This window comes from Ips typographus, linkage group LG2, assembly GCF_016097725.1.
Source record: "Ips typographus isolate SLU linkage group LG2, UJ_Ityp_2.0, whole genome shotgun sequence".
NCBI lineage: Eukaryota > Metazoa > Arthropoda > Insecta > Coleoptera > Curculionidae > Ips > Ips typographus.
Window position 1 is genome coordinate 23,974,197 of NC_138423.1, and position 25,360 is coordinate 23,999,556.

At 33.3% G+C, this 25,360-nt stretch overlaps 4 protein-coding genes and 1 pseudogene across 5 annotated transcripts in view; all 5 read left to right on the top strand.

The window, feature by feature from the left end:
* Positions 1 to 1,094: 1,094 nt before the first annotated feature.
* On the top strand, positions 1,095 to 2,102 carry LOC145724192 (uncharacterized; annotated as a pseudogene). The gene is made up of 4 exons (XR_014176947.1): positions 1,095 to 1,369; positions 1,428 to 1,614; positions 1,670 to 2,011; positions 2,064 to 2,102. The product of XR_014176947.1 is annotated as an uncharacterized LOC145724192 (transcript).
* Positions 2,103 to 7,975: 5,873 nt separating this feature from the next.
* On the top strand, positions 7,976 to 8,680 carry JTBR (jumping translocation breakpoint protein JTBR). The gene is given in 4 exon segments (XM_081972327.1): positions 7,976 to 8,126; positions 8,128 to 8,165; positions 8,223 to 8,331; positions 8,333 to 8,680. Coding segments are annotated over 4 exon segments (462 nt in total). The 5' UTR covers positions 7,976 to 8,108; the 3' UTR covers positions 8,630 to 8,680.
* On the top strand, positions 8,634 to 9,452 carry LOC145724181 (glutathione S-transferase C-terminal domain-containing protein homolog). Its single transcript, XM_081972315.1, is given in 2 exon segments — positions 8,634 to 9,060; positions 9,063 to 9,452. Coding segments are annotated over 2 exon segments (771 nt in total). The 3' UTR covers positions 9,407 to 9,452.
* Positions 9,453 to 9,589: 137 nt separating this feature from the next.
* On the top strand, positions 9,590 to 10,412 carry LOC145724644 (glutathione S-transferase C-terminal domain-containing protein homolog; the record flags this gene model as incomplete). Its single annotated transcript, XM_081972999.1, is given in 3 exon segments — positions 9,590 to 9,727; positions 9,730 to 10,191; positions 10,194 to 10,412. Coding segments are annotated over 3 exon segments (750 nt in total), but the record flags the coding sequence as incomplete, so codon positions are not given.
* Positions 10,413 to 10,852: 440 nt separating this feature from the next.
* The window catches only part of LOC145724146 (thrombospondin type-1 domain-containing protein 4-like), an 84,389-nt gene continuing 69,881 nt past the window's right edge, over positions 10,853 to 25,360 (top strand). The window contains exon 1 of the mRNA XM_081972263.1: positions 10,853 to 11,185. Coding sequence (XP_081828389.1) covers positions 11,160 to 11,185 — 26 coding nt within the window. The 5' untranslated portion in view covers positions 10,853 to 11,159. The remainder of the gene's footprint in view (positions 11,186 to 25,360) is intronic.

Consider the following 25,360-nt stretch of genomic DNA (forward strand, 5'->3'; position numbering starts at 1 on the left):
TAAAAACTTACATACAGATACAAGTCAAACAACATGAAAAGTCAACCTAATTTATCTGTCTCTTGTCAAGTAATTTCATATGGCTTAATAGACAATGACATTATTATTTACCTAGGTCAATAATATTTCCTTTTTTGTTGTTTGTGCCAGACTAGAACTAGAGATTAAACTCTATTTTGACCTATGGTCAACAATGACCATTGAGGTAGAGAAAACGAATTTCTCAAGTTACTAATCGGGCAATAATGATATGTTTATCATATTAGTAGTGGAAAAAACGGTTTTTTACTCATGCTAATATTGATAGGTTTGGCAAATTCTTGATAATGAGTTGAGGATGCTGCTAATCCTTGAAATTGAAAAGAGATAAACATTTTATGACCCTTCTGGCGGGTTGCCCGCCCATATTTAAGGACACCCTTGCAATTGGACTGTGACGTTTTGCACGTGACCAATAATAGTCAAATCACAACTTAGCCTGGGTGGAGCCCAACACCCCAGGATTATGGACTATTTAGTGGCCCCTGTTGTGCATAAAATAATACCAATGATAGGATAGGGAAGATAGGGAAGACGTGAACCCGTAAATGTTTAACTCAAAGAAAGGCTGCTCTATAATTGAATAATAAGAGGAAAATGATAGATATTGCTCTGATAACTGCTTCAGGATGGTCAATGACTCAAACTCTTCTGAATATGTTATTTTCTCTACAATCTAAAGGTTGTAATCACTATTGTTCAAACAGTAACATTACAATCATATTTTTTACTTCAACCAAATACTATATATTACTATTCTTCAACTAACAGTGAAGAAATCAAAACTGCATCATCTGTGGAGATGGACAAAATTCCAGTCAACATACTTAAACGTGAGTTTAATTTTTTTCTTCAACCATCACTAATAAATGTTTTCTATTTCGTAGCTTTCCTTCTAGTGTTGTGTTGTGTATGTTATTTACAAAAAGTGTTTAAATGAAGCAAAACTTAATCAGAAATTTAAAATATAATTTAAAAAACATTGATTTTCATTCTTGAGACACCACGTACAGCAACAATGAGACCAGTATTAAACTGAAATCAGTATAATGGCAGTGGTCGTGGTTGCTACGGAAAAAACAAAATTTATTGAAAATACTGACAGAAAACATCAAAATCTCGGTTGATTTTTATGTTAAATGAAAAATTTATGTGAAAACGGTTTGGTAAGTCCACATTCCGGCTGTTTGACGATCTGAGTGCCTCGAGCACCTCTGAGGCCATGATGAAGAGGGTGGGAAAAGAGCCCCGGCTATTGCCGAACGTCATGGAGGCAATAGCCCGTTTAAAGGAGAAAAACGGATCCAGTCAAAAACAGATCGTGGAGCATGTAAGTATTGTTATTTTTGCTTACTGTAGGCAAATAGTGAATAAGATTTCTATGGTAGATTGCGCAAATAGTTACTGCACCTGGTGATAAAACAAAAAATGTCAAGATGCAAGTTCAACAGAGCTTTAGAACACGGTCTTAAATCCGGTTGATTAAAGCATAGGCGCGGGAAATACTGTTTGGGTTTGGAACAAACGCGACTATGCCATTTTAAGAGGTTTACTAAGTCACAGACCCTTATTCAGGTTAAAACCAATATACCATACTTTAATCAATATCATCACTATTGACAACTTCTAGACTGTAATGCCTGTAAAAGAGACGGGCCGTGCAGAAGAGGACGACGCCGGATCACGCCGTCGACGTCGAAGCAAAAGACGAGGTCGAGGTCGTAGAAGAAGACTTTCAACTGAAGCAGAAGACCGGAACGAAACACACGGACAGTGATGTAGGTGTTGCAGGAACACCAGAACCAATGGACAAAAGCAGAGACGACGTAAAGGACGACGAACAGGGACGCAAAAGCAGGAGCGGTATAGAAGAAGAGGAATTGGTCAGGTTGGGGTCACAGTGACACCTCATTAACCGATGGAAGGGTTATAACTCTCCAATAATCATCTGAGAATAAAAGACCGGATCAGGGTGAGTTTGATCAAAATTTTTTAAGACAGGATTATATAATTATCATTTTTAGAACACGTGACAAAACCTGACATTCATCACAAACCATTTGGAGAAAAATCGCCACGACGATGAAGCGGATTGTGTCAATCCTGACTGCTTGTGCAACATTAAGCAGGAAGATAGCTCACCAGGGTGCAGGTCCAGGGAAAATACCTACTACAACAAAACTATCTAAACTAAATTCATTTGTGATTTGTCCGAGCATTAGTACAAGTTTTCAAAAAAACTCGACGTTTCTTATTTATTTGAAATTTCCATCTAAGCAAAAGAATGTGGAAATTTTATTGATTGAATATTGACCACCCCCATTACTAGCTTTATATTACTTTAAAGAAAACTCTGATACGAAAGTGGTAGATACAAACGTATACTACAGGGTGGTCCAGTTTTAAAATGTCAATAATTCACCAATCCATAGCCAATTAAAAAATAAGTTGACATTCATGATGTCATTTTCCTGAAAAGTGCTTCCTAAGGAAAATACAGTCCTTCAAATTTCTGTTTAAAAAAATCGGTTTTTTGTCATAGACCGTTGGAACAATATTGATCAAATTTGGAACAAGCACTTTATACACGTTATTACGGTCAAAGACCCAAAATTAACCCAACCCAACTTAAAAATTGTCTTGGAAACGGAAAATTCACTTAAGAAGTTTAAAAAATATTATTGTTGCCAGTTTTCATAGTTTCCAGACAAACTAAAAGACTTTAGTTTTGAAAATTGAATTAGAAAAGATAAAAATTCAGAAGCTTAAAAGTTGAGTTGGTAACCAGTTTTCATGCAAATCGAGAGACTTTAATACTAAAAATTGACTTGTAGACATATAACTAAGTACTTTTTCAAGAATTTGTTACAACAAATTCATACATTTAAACCTTAAAAATTGACTTGAACCCCAAAATGTGACTGAACTAATGAAAAGTGACATCAGAAGCTTAAAATTTGCATTTGAAGTAAGTTTCATAATTTTAAAGACAAATTTCAATATTTTAGTCTTGAAAATAGTCTTAGATGCAGGACATTGACATTAGATTCATGAAAATTGTCTTAAAAACTAACTTTTCGTGCTTTTTACTTTGCTTTTCATTTTCTTTTGAATTCTGGACTATTTTTAGTGCTTCAAAACTGCTTCAGCTTGGAAAATCGAGTTTCAAGACTATCTTCACCAAGTTATTGATATAGCAAACTTAAAAAACAATTTTTACATTCTTCATAGACTTAAAATGGCATTCCAAGCTTTGTCACTATTAAATCGACTTCTCGATCTTTAAATTCGGGTATTTCTTAATAACTAGACTGTTTTTAGTGTTTTAAGGCTGTTTTCAGTGCCTCAAAGTTTCAAGACTATCTTTACAAAGTTTTTGACTTATCAGGCCTAAAAGCCAGTGTGTCCACTGGCCATAGTCTTGAAAATGATATTTCAAGCTTCTTCACTATAGAAATTGTAGCATCGCTAAGAAATGCAGACTGTTTTTAATGCTTTTAAGACTGAAAAATTCAGTTAAGACTATTCCAAAAGTCAAGTTTCTTCAGTAATAAAAGTAAAAATTTTGGTACCAAATGCGACAATAATAGTCTTGAGACTAATGTTTAGAAATAAAATGTCCGAAAATTTAATTTACTTGTTGTCCAGAACAGAAAATTGAGTTGTACCTCAATTAAAGTCCTGAAAATATACTTTTGGACTCTTTAGTCCTAGTAAGTCAGTTCTAGCATTAAAAGTCAACTTTATATTATTTTAGTAGTAAAAAAATGAGTTTCATGCACAATACAATCTTGACTTTAGTTCTTGAATGCCAGTTTCAGACACGCAACCAGGATGGCAGTCTGAGAACAGCGAATCAGAAGACCATTCCTAGTAGTAAAAAAGTTTTTAGACTATTCAGTGCAAATTTGGACTTTCACAAGTCTTGGATGTTCAGTTTTAAACTACAAAACGATTTTTTAAATTGAAATTTGGAGGACTGTATCTTCCTTAGGAAACGTTTTTCAGAAAAATTACATAATGCAAGTCAACTTATTTTTGATTAGCTATCAAACGGTGAATTATTGACTCTTAAAACTGGACCACCCTGTATATTTCTAATCAAATTTTAATATAAAATAAAAATGAAAAAAATTAAAATCTCAAAATCACGTGCTAACCAAAATTAGAGTAAAGTGGGGTAATATGACCAATGGAATTCCAAAAACGAAAAAGAGTATGAAAAAAAAGAGAAAAAACTTCCAAAGATGACTTATCTTCGACTAGATTGTTGTTTACTTCTGCTAAGACCAACGATTTGTTGATTGATACCATCCACACGTTCCTAACGCAAAAAAATTAGTTTGTATTTTTTAAGTAGGTTTTGAACAGTTTTCTAATAGAATACAAAGAAACATATGAATTTCACACTGTAAAGGTAAAAAAACAAGTTTTTATCAAACAAAACAGTATTATTAAATTGCAAAAATTATTTCTAATTTATTATGATTCTTGACATTCACATATAAGTTTCTTATTTTTTTTAGAAAACGGAAAAAGATAATCAACGTTGCAAACCGGGTATGAGATTGTTGTAAAATTCTCTAATACTTTTCCCATTTAACCGACTCTGTATCCTTAAAGCGTCTGTCCAATGTCGTGATTGAAAATAAGAATTATTGGAATATCAAAGTATATTTTGTGACATCCAATACCAGAGCAACACTTTCATTATTTTGTTTCAAAAAATAAAATTAACTTAATCAAACATCCGATCAACTGGGAATTGCAGCTGCAAGACTTTGCCTACAATAGATTTTAATATAAACGTTTAAGGCAGTTTTGATGACTAATCCAAAACGGAAGAAACAAACTTCTAAAAATATCAGTTAGGTACCTGACCGCAAAAATTTAAATTCCAAAAAATTCCTCGAAACTAAAATCTTGCTAAAATTGACGATGTAAATAAACCAAGTAGTATTTCGAACGGATGACTCAGGTATAAACACTGGAACTTAATGATCATCAAATAATATAGGCAAGGTAAATCCAACAATTACTTTATTTAGGTCACTAATTAAAAAATTATCCGTTCGTAGGTATAGAAAGCTCTAGAAAATGTTGAATCATAACTTTTTTACATTAAAAATGCATTAGAAATACCGGACCTACTTTGTGTATTTTATAATGCCGCAAATGGGTTTTCCTGACATAAATTACATGAACATCTGATATTCAAATCAGATGTTATTTTCTACTTCAATTTGTCACATTTTGGTGTAGTTATTAGGTCAGTAATTATCAGTACAAAATAGATTCTGCTTTTGTTTATAGTGCAAGCACTAGCTAATGAAACAGCATGTTGTCTTTAGAATCTTTAGAGCGCAATATGACTAAATTAGAACAAATTTTTATCGAAACAGGTTATTTAAGAGTAAATAAACAACAAAGTCCTAAATTTAACCAGTAGAAAATGTGACCATAATTGGTAATAAGAAAACAAGCAAAGCGCTAATCAGAAGTGAAAACATTAGGTAAAGCGTGTGCGTAAAAGGCCATCAGTATACCAAACAAAAATGAATAGCTTAAACTGGTAATAATTAATTGGACGTCGAGTTTGCTCAATTTCTTTTCTTAACTTTATGTACCGAATTAATTAGAGTATACCCAAGTGCGTCAATCAGATCGAGTTCTAGCATGTACGACGGTCGGTTACTATAAAAGCGCCACGATTTCAATCTGCCATCCAGATTTGAAACAAACGAAGCAAAGTTCAGACGTTTTTCAGTCGTGATCAACCAGTGAATTAACTCATAAACAGAAAACATGAAGTGCATCGGTGAAATAGTAGTCCTCTTTGTGCTGTTAGTTCTTGTAAACTTGCAAAGTCCAAAAGCTTGGGATTGGTGAGGGATGCAGAAATTGAATTACCGGCCAATGAGAAGATATCCAAAAGAGATGTGTCTGCAGTGTACGATTTTGATGGAGTCTCAGAAGAGTTGGTGGACTCGATTTACCAAGTGAACGAGAGGAAGAAACGGTCTATGCAAATCCCATCAGAATTTCCTCTAGGAGATGTTTTGGGTAGACTTTAGAGACGTGGTGGAACAATAGGAGAGAGAAGACTAACCGGCCGATCTCATCAGCTGTAAATGTGATTTTGTGACTATTCTATTAAAGAAATGTTGAACCATCAGTTTTTTACGATTAACTTATTTATTTATTTATACTATTGTTCTAGTTACAATAAATAACATATTTGACCAAAACCGTACACATTTTTTTAATTCTATTATTAAGTTTGAAGAAGTGAATATTTTTTATTTTCTGAAAAAAAGTAAAAATTTGTTTTTTATAATAATTATACACCAAATGCAAAAGAGCACTTTTCTGGGTTTTTTGGTTATTTGATTAAGCCATCAGGGAAATATCCAAATAATTGCAACATTACAATACAGTTAAAATAAAATTTCCAGAAGCAATGTTGTAAAACCACCAATCAAATGCAAGAAGATATGAATAAGATGTTGCATAACGTGCGTATAAATGCATTGTTTGTCCTCCAAGAAATTTCTAGGCCGCAGCGATGCCACTTTTCACTGAATTCTCGTTATTTTAAAAGCAAAGTAATTTTTTTATTTTTTACTAGACAGAGACAACAACAACAACAGAACAATCTAGACATATAGAGCTCGAATCAGCTAAGAAAAGGCCACAGGCGTCATCAAACGATGATGTCACAATCTCTGTACGTCTCGCTTTAAATATTGCTGCTCTCGTTACTTTCCAAGTTGTTGCAGCCAGTCAGTGGCGTGCTATTATTTTATCAGTAAAATGAAACGTTTCGTCGTTTTTAATAAAGAAAATAAAAGACAAAAAGTTTTTCAAAGCAATGGAAACTCCTACTGCTTCTTTCTTCATAAATTGTAAGACGTTACTGACGATTTCACGGCCTTGGCTGTGTATGATAACACCTTTCTTTCCAACCTTTTTGGAAGACATTATGACAAAATAACGTTTTTCATTCATAACACTGTGTGAACTTCAACTGCGACCATCAACAATACAACAAAAACACCCGACTAAAACGGAACCTAACCTAACCCCCTAAGTCTCCCTGACCGCCACTACATTTTTTTAAACTTGGCAACACCGTTTAGAGTGCCGGCTAGTAAAATGTGGTAAAAGCATATAAAAAGGTCCATCTGTCCCTGGCCGCTGCCGCATCTGTTTTAATTGTGTCCAAGTAAAAACCGTACTACGTTGCCAAGTGGCTTTTTGACCGCTTAACAATTTATTTTCGGGAATATCTTAATAGGACGCCTCTGATTATATCTAATGCGACGGCAACTGTAGAAGGAGAGAGAAATAGTTTCAAAAACTGCGTCATTGATGATGCGGTGGCCTTTTCTCATCTGATTCGAGCTCTACCTTTTAAGTAAAATTTTTTGAGGGACTCAAAAAATATGTATAGTTAAGAAAAATGTTTCAAAAATTGTTGTTACAATAAAAAAAATGGATACCTTAACTGACCTTAATGATAAATTTATTATAACGTTAGTTAGGTATTGTTATTATTATTTTAGATCATTTTGACTGTTACAAAGACAGATTGGCCCATCATAGGATTTTAATAGACTTTCCAATCATTTTTTTACCACTCTGTACCATTGTCCATTTACCATTATACACAATAGAATAATGTCATGTATCTACTGAACTCCTTAAAGCTTAAAGTTTTTATTTTACTAGCTCAAACCTCGCTAATTCTGTAAAAACATATAATTTATATTTTTTGTTTAGTATCGTTTTATCAAAAGAAAAAATATGAATTTCTATTCTAGGAAGAACTTTCTTGATCTAGATATTTTGGTACATCAGCCACTTGGCAACACTGCTTCGTTGTGCATTTTACGACAGTCGCCAGACATAAATGACATATGACATTCTTTTATTGTAATTAAGTGAGGTTAAGAAATTGATTTTAGAATTGTTTTATATTTTGCAACATTTAAAAAAAACTACATGGTTTTTGCTACATTAATTCAACGCGAATTACTCTATAACGTGTTTCTAAAGTGAAGAAAACAATGATTGAATCGTGTCCGAAAAAAACGAATGCTCTTAGGAATAACCTTCCTAGGAATGTAAGTACTATCACACCACCACCCTTTTCTCCAACACCCCATTTACACATGTTTTAGATTAACTATGGTAGTATTAATCGTAGAATCCCACTGGACGGACAGCAACCACAGGACTAGCAAGAAGAACAACTTTATTGTGGAACAAAACTCCACATGCTTTGAGAAGGGAACCATATGAAGTGGTGAAAGACTGCGAGCCGTGCACCCCGTTTGAGTTACGCAGTAAGTCTTTGGGTGTATGCATACACACTCAATATAAGGAAGTCCTCAAGTGTTCAAATGGAGAAATTGTTACCCGAAGTTGTGACAAAGCTGCTTACTATGATGAGCAAGCTTTCTGGAGGTTTGAGGGTTTTATGTTAGGGATGAGTGCGGTTTTTACTGCGTTTGTGACGGCTAGAAAGCGGGTTTTGAGTAAGCGAATGATTCAAAGAGTACAAAGACAACTAGCAAACTGTGTTTAGAAACATGAATAATTTAGTTATTGTTAATGCTGTGCAGGAGTGTGAGGGAGTGTACCAAGTAGACTTGAAAACTTTTATTGTAGTAGCATTGTTCAGATTAGCTGAACCTTGCAATTTAGAGCTTAAAGTTGTACTAACACCTTCAAAGCTTCAAGGCAATCAACTGCTAAAACTTACACTAGATAACATAAAGTTTGAGGTTATAACACAGCCTCCAGCTTTGAGTAAGCTGTGCACTTCTCCTGCCATTTTACTAGACAAGTATGTAGTGTCAGGGTTGTGCTCAGTAGCTAGGCAAATTTGTAAATTTAGCAGTAAAGAGGATGTAAAAAATTTATTAGGATTTCGTGAAGCTTGTCTGGTTTCTTGTGCTGAGACCTCAGTTTGGACTAAGTTTTGTGAAATTGATATTATTCAAACTATTAATGAGTTTTAAGTGGTGGTTGCCTTGCTCAAAGTGTGTTTACCTTACCAAAAGATGTGCTCAGGTATGAAAATCATTTATCACAGCCAGTAAGAATACATAATATATATAAGTTGGCCAGAAATACTCAAAAAGACCCAAGTTTGAGCAGTTCTACCCCTAGAGAGAAGTTGGCAGTGTGTCATCACTATGCTGAGGGACCTTTTGTTACTTTAGCTGACTTTATTTTGCTTTCCAGTTTTGAGGTTATGTTCCTATACTTTGAAAATTTCCTTAATTTACCAATAGAAAATTATACACCCCTGACTTACTTGTGGTTTAAAAGAGTCAAGAAAAATTTCAAACCTTACTAAAATGTACTTTAAATTTGAGTTCAATGAAATTGAAGTCTGAGTTGAAGGTTTCAATATCTGAAGTAAGCAATATCAGCCTCTATAAATCTGACCCAGCAAATGAAAACTCCACTAAACACACAAAGCAATATAAAATTGAATCTGCATTGATTTAATAGAAAAAAATAAAACGGACATAAATAACAGCATTATTCCTGTGGGTTTAAAGTCCCTTTCACTTGGCAAACAATCCCAATACTGGCAAACCCTCAAGGTGGAGCTTTGCCTGCTAGTAGGGCAGCCCAAAAATGTGAACAATTAGAAAACATTTTAAAAGCTGTTTACAAGTAGTAGGCTCCAAAAAATATGTCATTGTGGATTTTTGCAGTGGTAGTGGCCATCTAGGCATCCTTATAGCAATTGTTCTACCACACTGTGAGGTGATTTTAGTAGAAAACAAAGAAAAATCACTTGCTAGGGCTCTGAAAACTATCAAACACCTTGCACTACCCAATATAACAGTAGTGCAATCAAACTTGGACTACTTTACTGGCGATTTTGATTTGGGTATAGCCCTACACGCTTGTGGTGTGGCTACAGACTTGGTACTTCAAATGTGCATAAAAAACAAAGCAGATTTCATTGTCTGTCCTTGTTGCTATGGCGGAGTGAAAAATTGCCATAAAGTGTCTTATCCAAGAAGCAAAAAATTCCAGGAGGTTTTCCATGGGCAAGATGAGGCTCACTATTTTAATTTAGCGCATGCAGCTGACCAGACTCATGGTGAAGGCAACGCCAAGACTCAACAGGTTATTTTTGTATGGATAGTGTGGACAGCGATCGGAAATGCTATGCAGAAGATTGCGGTTATCAGGTGCATTTGGGCAAATTACAACCTGTCACATGCACCAATAAAAATAATCTTTTAGTAGGGATTTATGGGGGTGAAATTTGTTAAGTGTACCTTTAGTTTGCAGCTTTGTTAAAGATTTTTTTATCAAAGTAGTAATATAAATGATTTTACCTAGTAGTATGTTTTTGTTGCAAATTTTACGCATATACCTAACCCAACTCTGTTTCTTGTAACTTTTGCTTATATAATTGTTCTGAAGAACATTTATTAAAAAAAAACGGTTTTTGGTAACTGATTGCATATAAATAGTTCTGAAGCATGAAATGGGGTCCTGTAGGAAAATCATCAATCAAAGCAAAAAGCCGTTTTACATCGAGGATCAAAAACAATCCCTTTGACAATACTTTATAGCTGGCCGAGACACGTTTTGAAAATCTTTTTAATAAAACGTAATGTGGGAAAATGAGTCAAACTAGATAATAATACAATTGAAGCTATATTTACAAAGGGTTATCATAAATAGTAAAATTCGATCGCTTATCTGTGGTCTATGCCGAATTTTTTCTATTGGAGCAGCGCGGCTTGCGCCTAAAAACAAAACTGCCTATATACCGGCTTGTTTAGTCGCCTGCTGTTATTCGACGAGCTTGGATCAAAACCTTCCAGTAGGAAAAGGCGCGCAACTTACGAAATTTTCGCTTCTAAAGAAAAAAGTTTTCCTTTCTAAACGCTGGGAATGACGGTATAGTGACTAAAAGACAGGATGGCTAATGCCACTCAGCTAGTGACCGATCACTGTTGAGGAAGTCTTGGTGTGAGCGTCTTCAAGGGTTGATTGCCATGCATAATAAGCATGGTGAAAATGAAAAAAAGTGTGATTATTCTTAGTGATTGGACTTAAAAGCGTCCTGAGTTTACATAATGTTGTTCGGACATTTTTTTGTAAGGTAAGTTTTTTAGGTAAAAATGTTCTGTCAAGAATATGTTTTTCTTACCAACTTTATAGTGCTTTTTCGATTAATAGGAAAACATGCATCCATTTGTTTTTCCCTATTTAAAATTAATTAAGTAAATTACTTATTAAGTTTAAAAAACATATTTAGATTTATTTGCAGATTTCATAAAATTTACCAAAGAGGTACCTAACTGAAGATTTTTAAATGATGATGATCTCAGACAAAAATATTGCATATTATTTTATATTTTCTCATATATTCTTCTCTCATTATATTTTCCTTCTTTTCTTTAACAGTTTATAAGTATTATTATAAAAGTTACAACCAATTCAAATTCACTAATAATTGCAGTAATATGCTAATTTATTCACGGTGAGTCAGTTTTTGCTAGCAACATTTTCGGTTTAATCTACTGGTCTATTTAATGTTTGAAAGTTTCATGGTCATCAACCAGAGTCCTCGAAATTTTGATTCTGGGATGTTAACAGCACATAAAAAACGACTCGCATTACCACTTCAGAAAAGTTCCATTTGATTGCAAAATTGACGACTGGGAAAGCTTTTAAAATGCTTTTAGCTTTCACAGCGTGCTTCTGAATTATTTTAATTAATAGTGCAAGTCCTGTCTTAGTCAAGTTGTTCTACTTTATGAGTGACAAGCCGACACAGAGTTGTTGAAAAATTAAAACAATCAAACATTGAGAAACTGAATTAATTAATATCCGATGCACTTTCTATAATGAATATTCGCCATAAAGCGGTTTTTGTATACAGGGTGATTCACAACCTAATGGACACAGAGCAAGCAATAAGGGCATGTAGAAGACCATTTAAGATTTTTTTGGTTAACGAGATACAGGGTGTTACAATATCCTGTGTCTCATTAACCATGGGTCTAAGAAAAAATCTTAAATATAGTCTCGTCTTACTTACTTACTCAATTTTGGTAAGAATTGTGTTTACTAATTGTTACCATTTCACACTAAAACCATGTACTGACAGACTTTCTTCAAACAATAATACACTCATATAAAACATTTTGTAGAATACAAACCAGTTGTTTAATGATGCTTAAATCTTTGATAAGCTAAGTAAATAAAAAAATTCTATTCAGAAAGCATCGCGCTGATAAAAATTAAATTGTAACGGAAATCGGTTTCAGATTTGACAGTAAATGAATTATGCATATGAAGTGCTGCTCGATTTGATCTCTTCAGGTGTTTTTAGATAGTTTTTACTATAGAAAATTTCCTATTTTATATAATTTTCAAGTCGTGTATTTTCACTTAAAAATGCTATCAAAATGTAGTAAAAAAGACAACAATAATTGATTCTTATGCTTTCTCTCAAATAATTAGAGGTCAAGATTTTGGAGAAATTATAGCACCATTACTATTCTTTAGTTTAACACAAAGTCAATCTCCACAAAATCTTTATTTAGTAGCTAAAAGCTGCCCAACATGTTTCGAGTGTATAAACGACTCATCCTCAGGAGCTACAAAATATACAGTGGGTTAAAATAAAAACCATTACATTGTACTCCATCATACCAACTCTGGGTTTTTTGAGCAAAGTTTTTTTTCCTGTTTGTAAAATTAAAAAACCATTACCTTACCAAAAACAGTTAATTTTTGCAACCTGGATTACGCTGTCCTCCTTTTAGAATGACAACCAACGGACATGTGACAGATGTCTCGGCGGTTTTATTTTATTTTAACACACTGTATATTTTGTAGCCCCTGAGGATGAGTCGTTATACACTCAAAACATGTTGGGCAGCTTTTAGCTATTTACACACCTTTGCTACAACTCCACTGTGTGAAGATGGACTACTTCTTTTCATTATTCTTTAGTTGCTATACAATAACTTGCATTTCTACACTTGAATATAACAATAATAATGGATATTTCCAGGAAGTGTCAAGAAATTGTAAATTTCTATTTTAACTCATTACTGAGGTCAGTTTTTCCTGTACACATAGTATGTCTAACTATGTCAGTATTCAGTTCAAGATATTGTTGGAATAAAGGTTTTATAAGTAATTATGCACAATACAGCAAAAATCCTTTGTGAAATCCTTGTCTTTTATTTCGTCTTCTCTTTCTTATTTAAACTTCTCATTTTTGCTATTTCTACTAAAGCTTCACTCGTTATTATCATTGGTAAAGTTTTATCTGGGATACAACTCACAAATGCGAATTTAACAATTTAAATTGTATTTGGGTTATTTTATTGCTTATTGGTTAATTCGCAGAAAAACTAGACGTCACTTCCATCTATAATGTAAAGAATTTTATTACTACATGAAACATTTTTAACAGTTGTTAATGAACTTAATTTCTCGCTTTATCTGGCCTAAGCTTTAAAGCTTATTTAAGTAAGGCTTAACTGAAAACCCGTTTGCGATTGGATTAGTTTCGCTTTTTGTGAAGCAATTTGTTTTTCAATAATTTTACGACGGGCGCTATTCTCCACTCGAAACCAAACAAACTTGTTTGAATAACTGATTTACGTTTTATTGTTTATGGGCTGTTTTTTGGTTGCGTCAATTTATCATAATGACGAATAAGCATGGAGCAAGTCTCTGGACTGGTTAACTATCGGCTCTGATCAATATTGAGCATCTAAGGCCGTAATTTATAGATACTTAAGCGGAAAGCTCGGTGCCAAGTACTGCCAATAAAGCGATTGTAACAATTGGCGAATAAATCAGCCTTAGCCATTATGAACGACCCGAGCGCCTTATTATAATGATTTATAAAATTGAAACATATCCACCGAGGATGTTAATGCATTTTAACAGGTTGGCGGCGAAGTGATTAATGAATTTTTAGGCTTACGCTTTGAAAGTTACCACATTCTTCGAGAGGTAGGTTTATGACTTTAGATAAGGAAGAAGTGTTAATGAATTTCTTCCTAGAAAAAATTGTCTTTATGTTATTTACCGCTTACGATTTGCCTCACAAAATGGTAAAAGCGTAACTCTGGTTAAATTTGCTACAAGTTTTTCGATATCATTTATAGTTTTTGAGATATCCGCTCTTAAATGTCTGTAAACCTGACAGATGCCACCCGACTAACCGCGACTTTCTAGAACTGATATTTTGAAAAATATACAAGATACCGAAAGACTTATTTCCATTTTGTGTAGATTGGCCATGTCGGTAGTAACCCCCCAGATTTTGAAAATACTGACTGAAATTGGGTTTTATTACGTTTTAACTGACAGTCTTTTTTGATTTCCCTGGATTTTAAGATCAATTTACTGGCTACACAGCAAATTTCAAGAGAGTAACCCTCAGATTTCGAGAATACTGACTGAAATTTCGCACATTTTTAATGGTAATGGTCACAATTTCAGTAAAGTAAAAACCAAACCGTTCATCTCTGGATTTTAAGGTCAATTTACTAGTTACATCGACTAGAGAGGTTTTTAGGTACTTTTTGAAATTCAATATCTCGGGAACATGAGGAGCTAGAGAGGCCATTTTTAACTCATTTTGTAGTATTTTTTATGCTTTTTCGAATGGCGTAGGAACGAATTTCCTGCGAATCTAAATAAAAGAGCTACGATTTTTCAAAAAGTCAAAAAATTCAATTTTTGTCAAAAGTGCAATTTTGGCAAATTTTTATTTTGCTCCATAAGGGTTCTAATGCATAGCAAAGGATATATTTATACCAAAGGACCTCAAATTAAGGGAAATAACCACTTTGAACCTTTCAAAAATTCGAAAAATGCCATTTTTTGTCAAAATTTTCAATTTTTATTTTTGCTCCATAAGGGTTCCAATGCACAGTATTGGGCACATTTATAACTAAAAACCTTAAATTAACTAAAATAAACACAAAAAAAGGATTTTAAAATTTTTCACTTTTCAAAAAAATTGAAAGAATGGGGGGGTACTAGAGAGGTTTTTTAGGTACTTTTTGAAATTCAATATCTCGGGAACATGAGGAGCTAGAGAGGCCATTTTTAACTCATTTTGTAGTATTTTTTATGCTTTTTCGAATGGCGTAGGAACGAATTTCCTGCGAATCTAAATAAAAGAGCTAAGATTTTTCAAAAAGTCAAAAAATTAAATTTTTGTCAAAAGTGCAATTTTGGCAAATTTTTATTTTGCTCCATAAGGGTTCTAATGCACAGCAACGGATATATTTATACCAAAGGACCTCAAATTAAGGGAAATAACCACTTTGAACCTTTCAAAAATTCGAAAAATGCCATTTTTTGTCAAAATTTTCAATTTTTTTTTTTGCTCCATAAGGGTTCCAATGCACAGCAAAGGGCATATTTATACAAAAAAACCTTAAATTAAGTGAAATAAGCACAAAAAAAGCACTTTAAAATTTTTCACTTTTCAACAAAATTAAAAGAATGGGGGGGTACTAGAGAGGTTTTTTAGGTACTTTTTGAAATTTAATATCTCGGGAACGTGAGGAGCTAGAGAGGCCATTTTTAACTCATTTTGTAGTATTTTTTATGCTTTTTCGAATGGCGTAGGAACAAATTTCCTGCGAATCTAAATAAAAGAGCTACGATTTTTCAAAAAGTCATAAAATGCAATATTTGTCAAAAGTGCAATTTTGGCAAATTTTTATTTTGCTCCATAAGGGTTCTAATGCACAGCAACGGATATATTTATACCAAAGGACCTCAAATTAAGGGAAATAACCACTTTGAACCTTTCAAAAATTCGAAAAATGCCATTTTTGTCAAAATTTTCAATTTTTTTTTTTGCTCCATAAGGGTTCCAATGCACAGTAAAGGGCACATTTATAACTAAAAACCTTAAATTAACTAAAATAAACACAAAAAAAAGGATTTTAAAATTTTTCACTTTTCAAAAAAATTGAAAGAATGGGGGGGTACTAGAGAGGTTTTTAGGTACTTTTGAAATTCAATATCTCGGGAACATGAGGAGCTAGAGAGGCCATTTTCAACTCATTTTGTAGTCTTTTTTATGCTTTTTCGAATGGCGTAGGAACGAATTTCCTGCGAATCTAAATAAAAGAGCTACGATTTTTCGAAAAGTAAAAAAATTCAATATTTGTCAAAAGTGCAATTTTGGCAAATTTTTATTTGCTCCATAAGGGTTCTAATGCACAGCAACGGATATATTTATACCAAAGGACCTCAAATTAAGGGAAATAACCACTTTGAACCTTTCAAAAATTCGAAAAATGCCATTTTTTGTCAAAATTTTCAATTTTTTTTTTGCTCCATAAGGGTTCCAATGCACAGTAAAGGGCACATTTATAACTAAAAACCTTAAATTAACTAAAATAAACACAAAAAAAGGATTTTAAAATTTTTCACTTTTCAAAAAAAATTGAAAGAATGGGGGGGTACCAGAGAGGTTTTTTAGGTACTTTTTGAAATTCAATATCTCGGGAACATGAGGAGCTAGAGAGGCCATTTTTAACTCATTTTGTAGTATTTTTTATGCTTTTTCGAATGGCGTAGGAACGAATTTCCTGCGAATCTAAATAAAAGAGCTACGATTTTTCAAAAAGTCAAAAAATTCAATTTTTGTCAAAAGTGCAATTTTGGCAAATTTTTATTTTGCTCCATAAGGGTTCTAATGCACAGCAAAGGGCATATTTATACAAAAAAAACCTTAAATTAAGTGAAATAAGCACAAAAAAAACACTTTAAAATTTTTCACTTTTAAAAAAAATTGAAAGAATGGGGGGGTACTAGAGACTCGAGTTACATAGCAGTTTTCAGTGCCGTTAATTGTATCTCTAACTTTCCTTCATTTTTATCATTTTTGCAATATTTACTAATACAGGTATGCAAATTGTATAATATCGTTACCTAATACGGTTTCACACCTGTCTGGTTTAGATCAAACTAAAACAACCAACTAGTACGTGTGTAGGACGACCCTGTGCGCCTGAAAGTAAATCTATACCGCATTTCATTCTTGAAAACGTGTCCGTAGGTAGGCAGACCGATTTGCTGAATGAAATCAACGGCAGCTGGTTTATAATCCCACAATTGCTCCCATTACAATAATCGCCCAGTATTTAGTAACACTTTCTATTTTGTGGCGGTTATTATATTCGGCTACAGGGGGTGGCTATTAATTATAGTTTCAGACGGGGTTGATTTGTAAAGGGATTACTGTTGGTTATCGTCATCATTGTACCGAGTGTCCAATCAATAGAGAGGGACTGTGATACTTTCAAAACATGCAGAGAAGACTGACTTGTATACCTGGATTTTAGGACATTAATAACTAATAAGACACCCGGTAATTCCTACTAGGTATCTTGCAAATAGTGACAAAGTCGAATTGGTTCAAATAATACGACTCTGGCCTTTTAAAAATGATTCGTTTTGTATATAATACAAGATTTTGTATTGTAAGTTAAAAATTGTAGGTAAGAATTTACAAGATTGTCAATTTCATGATGATGCCTGCCCCAAAACGAAACCGTCCGTAAATAGTGATTTTTTTAAATTTTCAACTAAAAAAAGCAGGTTTAAGTACTAAACTTTTTTCTTAGCTGTTCACCTAAAAACAATAAAGTCACAACTATTCCAAGCTAGAAGTGCTCGTATTTTGCATTATTTTTAATGGATCGGGATAAAGGTCTACTAGTCAAAATGACGGCTGGAGGACATCTGTGAACCTTCAAACTATTTTTTTTTTCATTTTGAGCATTGTTTTCTAGATTTAGATTGACTTCAAAAAGGGTTGCCAGATTAGGGGATTTGTCCCAAAAAATAGGGAATTTTCTTTTCTTTGGGGATATTTTTCACAACAGTGTTCTAGGCCAGTTTTTTCAGTTATTATAGTGTTTCTACCATAAAAACTCTGTCTTGACAAAAGAAGGCAGAAGTTTTTCTGAGAGAACAGCTGAACTTCCTCGCTGTTACAGGGATCAAATTAGGAACTGTTCAAATTATGACATTTTCATTAAAACTTGTTTAATTGCATGTTTTATTTCCTGGTCAACATTTTGGTCAATATTTGTCTAGTACAGTTACACTGTCGTATTTCATGTTAAGTATCTCGACTATTTGGAATTTTTGAAGGAAAGTTATAGTATTTAGGTAAAAAAAATACACTACGCTACATTTTGACATTTGAACAAACCTCGTAATTGTCACAGTTGCAATTGTTGCATTGTTCTATTTTATATTTGTAATCTTACAGGCTTGTAATCAAAGCCAAAATTCCGAGCTGCATTTCGACGTTTGAACGAACTTTCTAGCCGCCATAGTAACTAAGTTATCTCGTAATGTTAAGAGTTAAAAAAAACCTTACCTAACCCTAATTTATTCGTAATATACATAATTAAATATAAAACTAGCCATAAATCACTTTGTACTTTATTGTTACCAAGTCATTCATGTGCCAATATTTGATAAAACATACAAAGCTCTGCAAAGTTGTAAATTGTAAAAAATCAGCGTTTGCTTATTTACTTAATAGACATGTGTTGCTCATGATGAAAGATAACATATACAAAAGAATGTAGACAGTTGAAAATGAAACATAGTTTAAACCGTGTGTCTCAAAATATTCATGTTATTTCGCAAATGGAGTATTCAATTAAGAAAAATCCTAAGCATTAGATTATCAACATTTTATCCACCTTACTAATTACGGACAATTTTTTGCTTATTTCGAACACATTGTATATTGTACAGATAAGTAAGTATATTTCATTCATGAATTCCCATTTATTTTTAGGAAATAATTATAAATGTATCAAAAGTAATAAACGTCCATTAGCAATGCAATTAATCTTGTAGATTGAAGATCCGAAGGTGTACTTAATGTACGCAATAATTCACGTTAGCTTAGGCTTAGATATCCTTTTATGCGTTTACTAAAACAACTTGATACCTTGACACCTTAAAAATATTTGTATTACACTTATCAACTAATAAATTACTTTTGAATGCTTCTTCTAAGGCAAGGAAATGCTTGAGTAACTTTATCCGATTGCTTAAATCTTGAAGCAATCGCGTAATCTGTAACTCTAAAGAAATCCTTTGACATTACCGCTTTATTAGTTTGTTGTGTTCTATTTTATACCTAAATCAGGTAGTTAAATTTACTACAACTTTCTGGACATAGATATGGTAATATTTGTTTCTTGGCACTTTTCTAGTAGTATGACGTAATTTTTTTACTGAAGTTGAATAATAACATTAAAAAAATTTATAAAATAATTAGGTAAATTAAAAAACAAACATTCTGTATTTTAAAGTGAACCTGCCACCTGCAACGATATTAGAATGTGATTCAGTGAATGACAGTTTGACACTGAAAAAAGAAAAACCATGTGTCCCATATTTTTCCGAGAAAAAAGAAAAGACCCCATTTTGACATTAGTAGCGGCCATATTGGAACTTTTGAGGTACTTTTTCTAGGCCTTCTAGTGTATCGTTGGAAACATAGGCGACCTAACTGATATTTATGACTTTCAATTCCACTGTTGCCAAATTCCCAACAAAACGCACAGCTACTAAATCATTATCCTGTGCTGTGCAAAAATCTGTTAGGAAAGAATTTTTTCGTCTTCATAGATAAACTGAAATAAATTGCTTCCAAGCGTAGAGTTTATTAATTTACGACTGAATAATGGGCCTGACAGATTTCAAATTCTAAAAGGCGTTTCCCAGTTCAACAACGTTAAAAGGCTCTCACATTTTTTGGCCTTTTAAGTGCTCTAATTGTTATTATTACCAGTTGACGCAATTAAATCGCTTTATCTGAAATAGGATATATTTGTGCTTTGCCCAAACGGCTCACTTAATTCAATATACAGAAAGGCGTGCTGTGTGGTTGCCCGTCGACTACTATTTATTTTCGACACGCAATAATATTTCCTGGTTTTGAGTTTTTGCTGCATTTTGGAGTTCTGGATTGCATTATTGTTTTATCCAAGATAGTGGTTTCGGTAATAAATCTTCTCATGGAATTGTGGAGCATTGACATTAACCAGTTTGGCTGATGGTTATAATTACGGATTTCAAGTGCGCAAACAGACCTCAGATTTATTAATTTCTGGTAGGTGTTAAGAGTCTTCTACAGACATCGGTCGACGGCTCAGAAATTAATTATCTCTCTCATTTGGTTTATTACTTTATTAGACTGCTTTGTTGTGTTTAGCATTTTTATGTGTTGTTTGTGTAAAATTAAATTTACAGTAGTAGTAAATGGTACAAATCAATTTTAATGTTTGTTGTTCTGTAACTGACTAAGATTTTTGAATTAGTGTCTTTATCTATAAAGTTAAACAGAGATAAGGCACGTGGTAAGATTTAATTCTCTATATCAACAAGAAGGAAAGAGACAGTAATCATTTTGCTCGTCTAAAAAGATATTTTCCAAAAAATCTTCTAATGCCCGTTTTGTGACACTCACTAAAGCCCGATTGCATAAATGTAGTTTAAAGACTAGTTTACTCAAACTACAACTGGTGTTTGAACTCTATTATCTCTCTAGCATTGCTGTCAAAAAACAGTCAGTTTAAAAGTTACAGGCCGAGGTTCTAATTAAATTGACATTTGAATGTGACAAATAATTCGGGAATTACGAGGCATTTTGAGGTATTTTTAACGTATTTATAAGGCATTGCAGAGTATTTTGAGGCATTAACTGTATATTTCAAAATGTTTTGCGATATTTTAAGGAATACATTGTAGTAGACCAAGCAGTAGACAATATATTGTATCAATATAAAAAAATTGACCGCACATGTAATTATTATGGTAAAATCTTTGTTACATGATATTAAGTTGGAACAATATTTATTACAAATTATTATAATAATTTACCAATTTTTCAACATTTAAACTACATTTTTAAGGTCACGACTGTTTTTGACATTTGTCAACTGGACTTACAGTGTTGCAAGCTCTAAAATTGCATAATCAAAGTCGCGTGATGTGTCGCTTACAATTTCAGCTTTTACAACTGTTTAAAATAGTTTAAATTTAATTTACCAAGTTTTTAAAGTTGAAACCACATTTTAACGGTCACGTGATTAATTTTAACAGGTATCAACTGGCCTTTACAGTGGTGCAAGCTCAGAATTGCATTATCAACGTCAAGTGACGTGTACTTTGTAAGTTTTTACAACTAAATTTTATGTATCAATTTTCCAAAGTTTAAACTGCGTTTTGAACGTCACGTGACTGTTTTTGACAATGTCAACTGGGGTTTACAGTGTTGCAAGCTCAAAAATTGAATTATCCAAGTCACGTGACGTGTATTTTGCAATTATGTTTTTAAAACTGTTTAAATTTTATGTATCAATTTTCCAAAGTTTAAACTGCGTTTTGAACGTCACGTGACTGTTTTTGACAATGTCAACTGGGGTTTACAGTGTTGCAAGCTCAAAAATTGAATTATCCAAGTCACGTGACGTGTATTTTGCAATTATGTTTTTAAAACTGTTTAAATTTTATGTATCAATTTTCCAAAGTTTAAACTGCGTTTTGAACGTCACGTGACTGTTTTTGACAATGTCAACTGGTCTTTACAGTGTTGCAAGCTCAAAAATTGAATTATCAAAGTCACGTGACGTAGTTGTTACAATTTTACCACTGTCTAAATTTAAAATACTATATATTTAATTTTTCAACTGTTTCGTTTAAATGATAGGTGTCTTTATTTGACACGTGCTAACTTGGTTACTATGACAGTTAAAAGATTCGTTTAAACGTCAAAATATAACCTGTAATTTCAGACAACCGTACAAAAAATATTTTTGTTTGTTAGAATTTGAACAAACAGTCACCTGAGCTTAGAAAATCAAGTTTAAGCTTTCGGCACAAGGTCAAATCAAGTGTCAAAAATTTGAAAAAAACCTTTACAGTGTCACCTAACCTAACCTAACCTAAAAAAATGAATTTTAAGCTTTTGGTTCTTCAAAATTTGGAAAAGCAATCAGGTAATCTGAGAAAAATCATTAATCCTTATGACATTTTGACAAGGGGCAAAATGTCATGTATAAATTGTAAAAGTAGACGTGCTACTTAATTAATCTGACGTAAAAACTGCCACGTGACCAAAAAAAAATTTTAAAGGCGTATTTCATCAAGCTTTATCAATGTCCCAATACCAGGGGCCTTATAACTAAATTTAAGAATGCCACAAATGTGTACATTTGAAGGCATTCTGAGGCAGTTTAAACAATTTAAAGGCATTTCGAGGTATTTCAAGGTAATATGGCATTTTAGGCAGTTTTGAGGCATTTTGAGCAATACTGAGGCATTTCAAGGTATTTTGTATGCAAAAAGGCATTTTAGTGTACAAAAAATTATCGGTACCCCTCGAAAATATCACAGGCAAACCACATCCAAATTAATCCCGTAATCTTGACAGTGAACTGATAAATGTCATTTCAGGCAATGTTGCCTAAAATACATAATTCATAATTAAGCTTATTTTTAAGGACAATTTGGTATTAATAAACCAAAACGCATAAAGAAAAGTATTTTTAATTCTTCGGTATATTAGGTGGGTAACAGATTATTTAAAATAACTGATTACACAAAAAAAAAGCAAATAGATTTGTAAGAAAATGATGACGTTTGTCAAAAAAAACAAACTTATGAGAACGAAACAACGAACATATCATCTTTTACTGTTTAGATAAATGTCTTCATGGGACACTCTGTATCTGTCTGATCTATTATAAAAATCCGTATCTGATGCTAAAAATGTCAAGAGTTTCAGAACTTTTGCGCATACTAACAACCACGCAGTCTTGAACGATTTTCAATTGAAATTCGTGATTTGCACGCAAATTACCAAACTATTTTAATTGAATGTTATCATTAACAACATCAGAAGGAAGCCGAAATTTTTATTCACGACGAATAGCGCGTTGAATCTAACAGTTACACAGCTAATAGTTACTGGTATGTGCACTTATCGAGAATAAGTTTAAATATTCATAAACCATTATGTTACGTAGCGTATATTATTGCCATTGCCCGTTTAATCCCGCTGTTTAGGATACCGTGGAAAAAAATACTTGTGGATGGAATTCCTCGGGCCACCATTAAATTTGTATATTCAATCACTTCCCTATAGAACATCGACGTTCGATAATTCAAAATCAGTGGTAGCCATCCGCGCCGGTTTGATTTATGATTTTATTAATAAACCGCCCTTTTAAACGTCCGCCCGGTTGGACGGGACAAAGACGTCCGGCCGCGCTTAAGAATGGCAAAACCGTGTCCAACAGACGGTTTGCGTCCGCCTGAACTAAATACGCGTCAAAAGTATAAATATATTCCTTGATGCGGACACAAAGGCCTCTGATTTACTTAATAATCCGCCTGTTTACCTAGGCGTCACTCAAATTTCTACTGCAGGTTCAAATGTGAACGATTGATTAGGCCTTTTCAGGGAGTAAAGGGCGTTCCCGAAACGGTATTGAATTTAGTTGGTATTGTAAGTTCAGAAGTCGATCACAATTTGTAAAGGAGAGGTTCATCACATTTGTGTCTGTGAACACTGCCAAAGAATTTCACCAAGAACTCTGTGGCTCAATAGTTTAAAATACAAAGTTTTTCAATGAAAAGTAGCCACCCTGAGTATCTTCCAAAATAATTTCTCTGTTAAAAAATGCTAAGACACGTCAACAAAGATTGAAAGGGGGACATCTTTTTACGTAGGATTTGAAAATGCCCCCATAGAAAAAAGTCCAACGGAGTGAGGTCGGGTGATCTCGCAGGCCATTCCATGGGACCACCTCTACCAATCCATCTTCCAGGAAATTGTTCAGATATTCTCGAACGGGAAGTGAATAGTGTGGAGGTGTGTGTTGGAAAATTAGTTGATTTTCAAATAAATTTTCATTATTTTCTAGTAGCTCTGTTATGGTCGGATCAACAGTGGTGTCAAGAAGCTCAAGATAAGTAGCGCCATTCAAATTACCGTCAACCAAAAATGGACCAACGATGTGGTCTCCTAAAATACCTGTCCAAACATTAAGTTTTTCTGGATATTGGGTATGGGTTTCCCTAAACCAATGTGGATTCGTGTCTGACCAATACCTACAATTATGCCTGTTCACTTCTCCAATCCAAAAAAACATACACTCATCACTGAAGCAAATATTGTACAACAAGTTCACGTTGTTTGTCAGATTAGTAGACATAATTTCACAAAATTGTAGTCTTCTGTCATAGTCATCTTCGTTTAATTCCTGAACCAATTTTACCTTATATGATGGAAAATGGGTTTTTTTTAAATTCTCCATACACTGCTTGTCGAAACACCCGATGCATGGGAAATTTGATTTAAAGACTGATTATTATCCATTGCAACGTGTCCCAAAACAGCAACAATAATTTGTCTTTCAGGTTGATGTTTTTTGTTTGTCACTGAACCAGTTTCCATGAATTTTTGCATCAACTTTAAGACATACTGATGACCAATTAATTTATCTGGATGAAAAATATACAATTTCTATTCTTTCGGCAGTCATGTAAACCATATTGACAATGTTCTTTCAAAACGAACTTACAAGTTGACCGACTGAGGCAAAAACATGAAATGGAAAACAGGTATTCGGTAGTGTTATCAGCAGTTTGACCAAAATAACAAAAAAATATTAAAATATTTTTTTTGGTCTCAATTCAAAGCAAATGTACAAATAAAATAGTGCAATTAATTCCTTATGAAATACCCTTTCCAACGATGTGCCACACAGGGTATGGTGCCATTTGAAAACTTAGTGGGGGTGGCTATCTCGGTAAAGGGGCTGATGGCAGAAATTCAAATCCTACGTAAAAAGATGTCCCCCTTGCAATCTTTGTTGACGTGTCTTAGCATTTTTTAACAGAGAAATTATTTTGGAAGATATTCATGGTGGCTACTTTTCATTGAAAAACCCTGTATAATAAAACGCTTGCTTCCTTGTAACACTCTGTATAGTTTACTGTACAGATTTAGGCTTAGCTAAGTGTATCGTAAATTTGCAATAAATAATTCTCACACTTTCTCATCTGTGTCCCCTCTTAACTCGTTTGTTTTTGAAAAATTGCAAAATACAAAAGACGTAATTTGGCGTCAGAGTTTACTAGAGAGTTTACGATGCCTCTCTCATTTTAACACTCAGTCTGATAAAATAAGATGAGGAAGTTTTGCAGTAAAATTGAGTGTCACTCCGATTTTAGCACT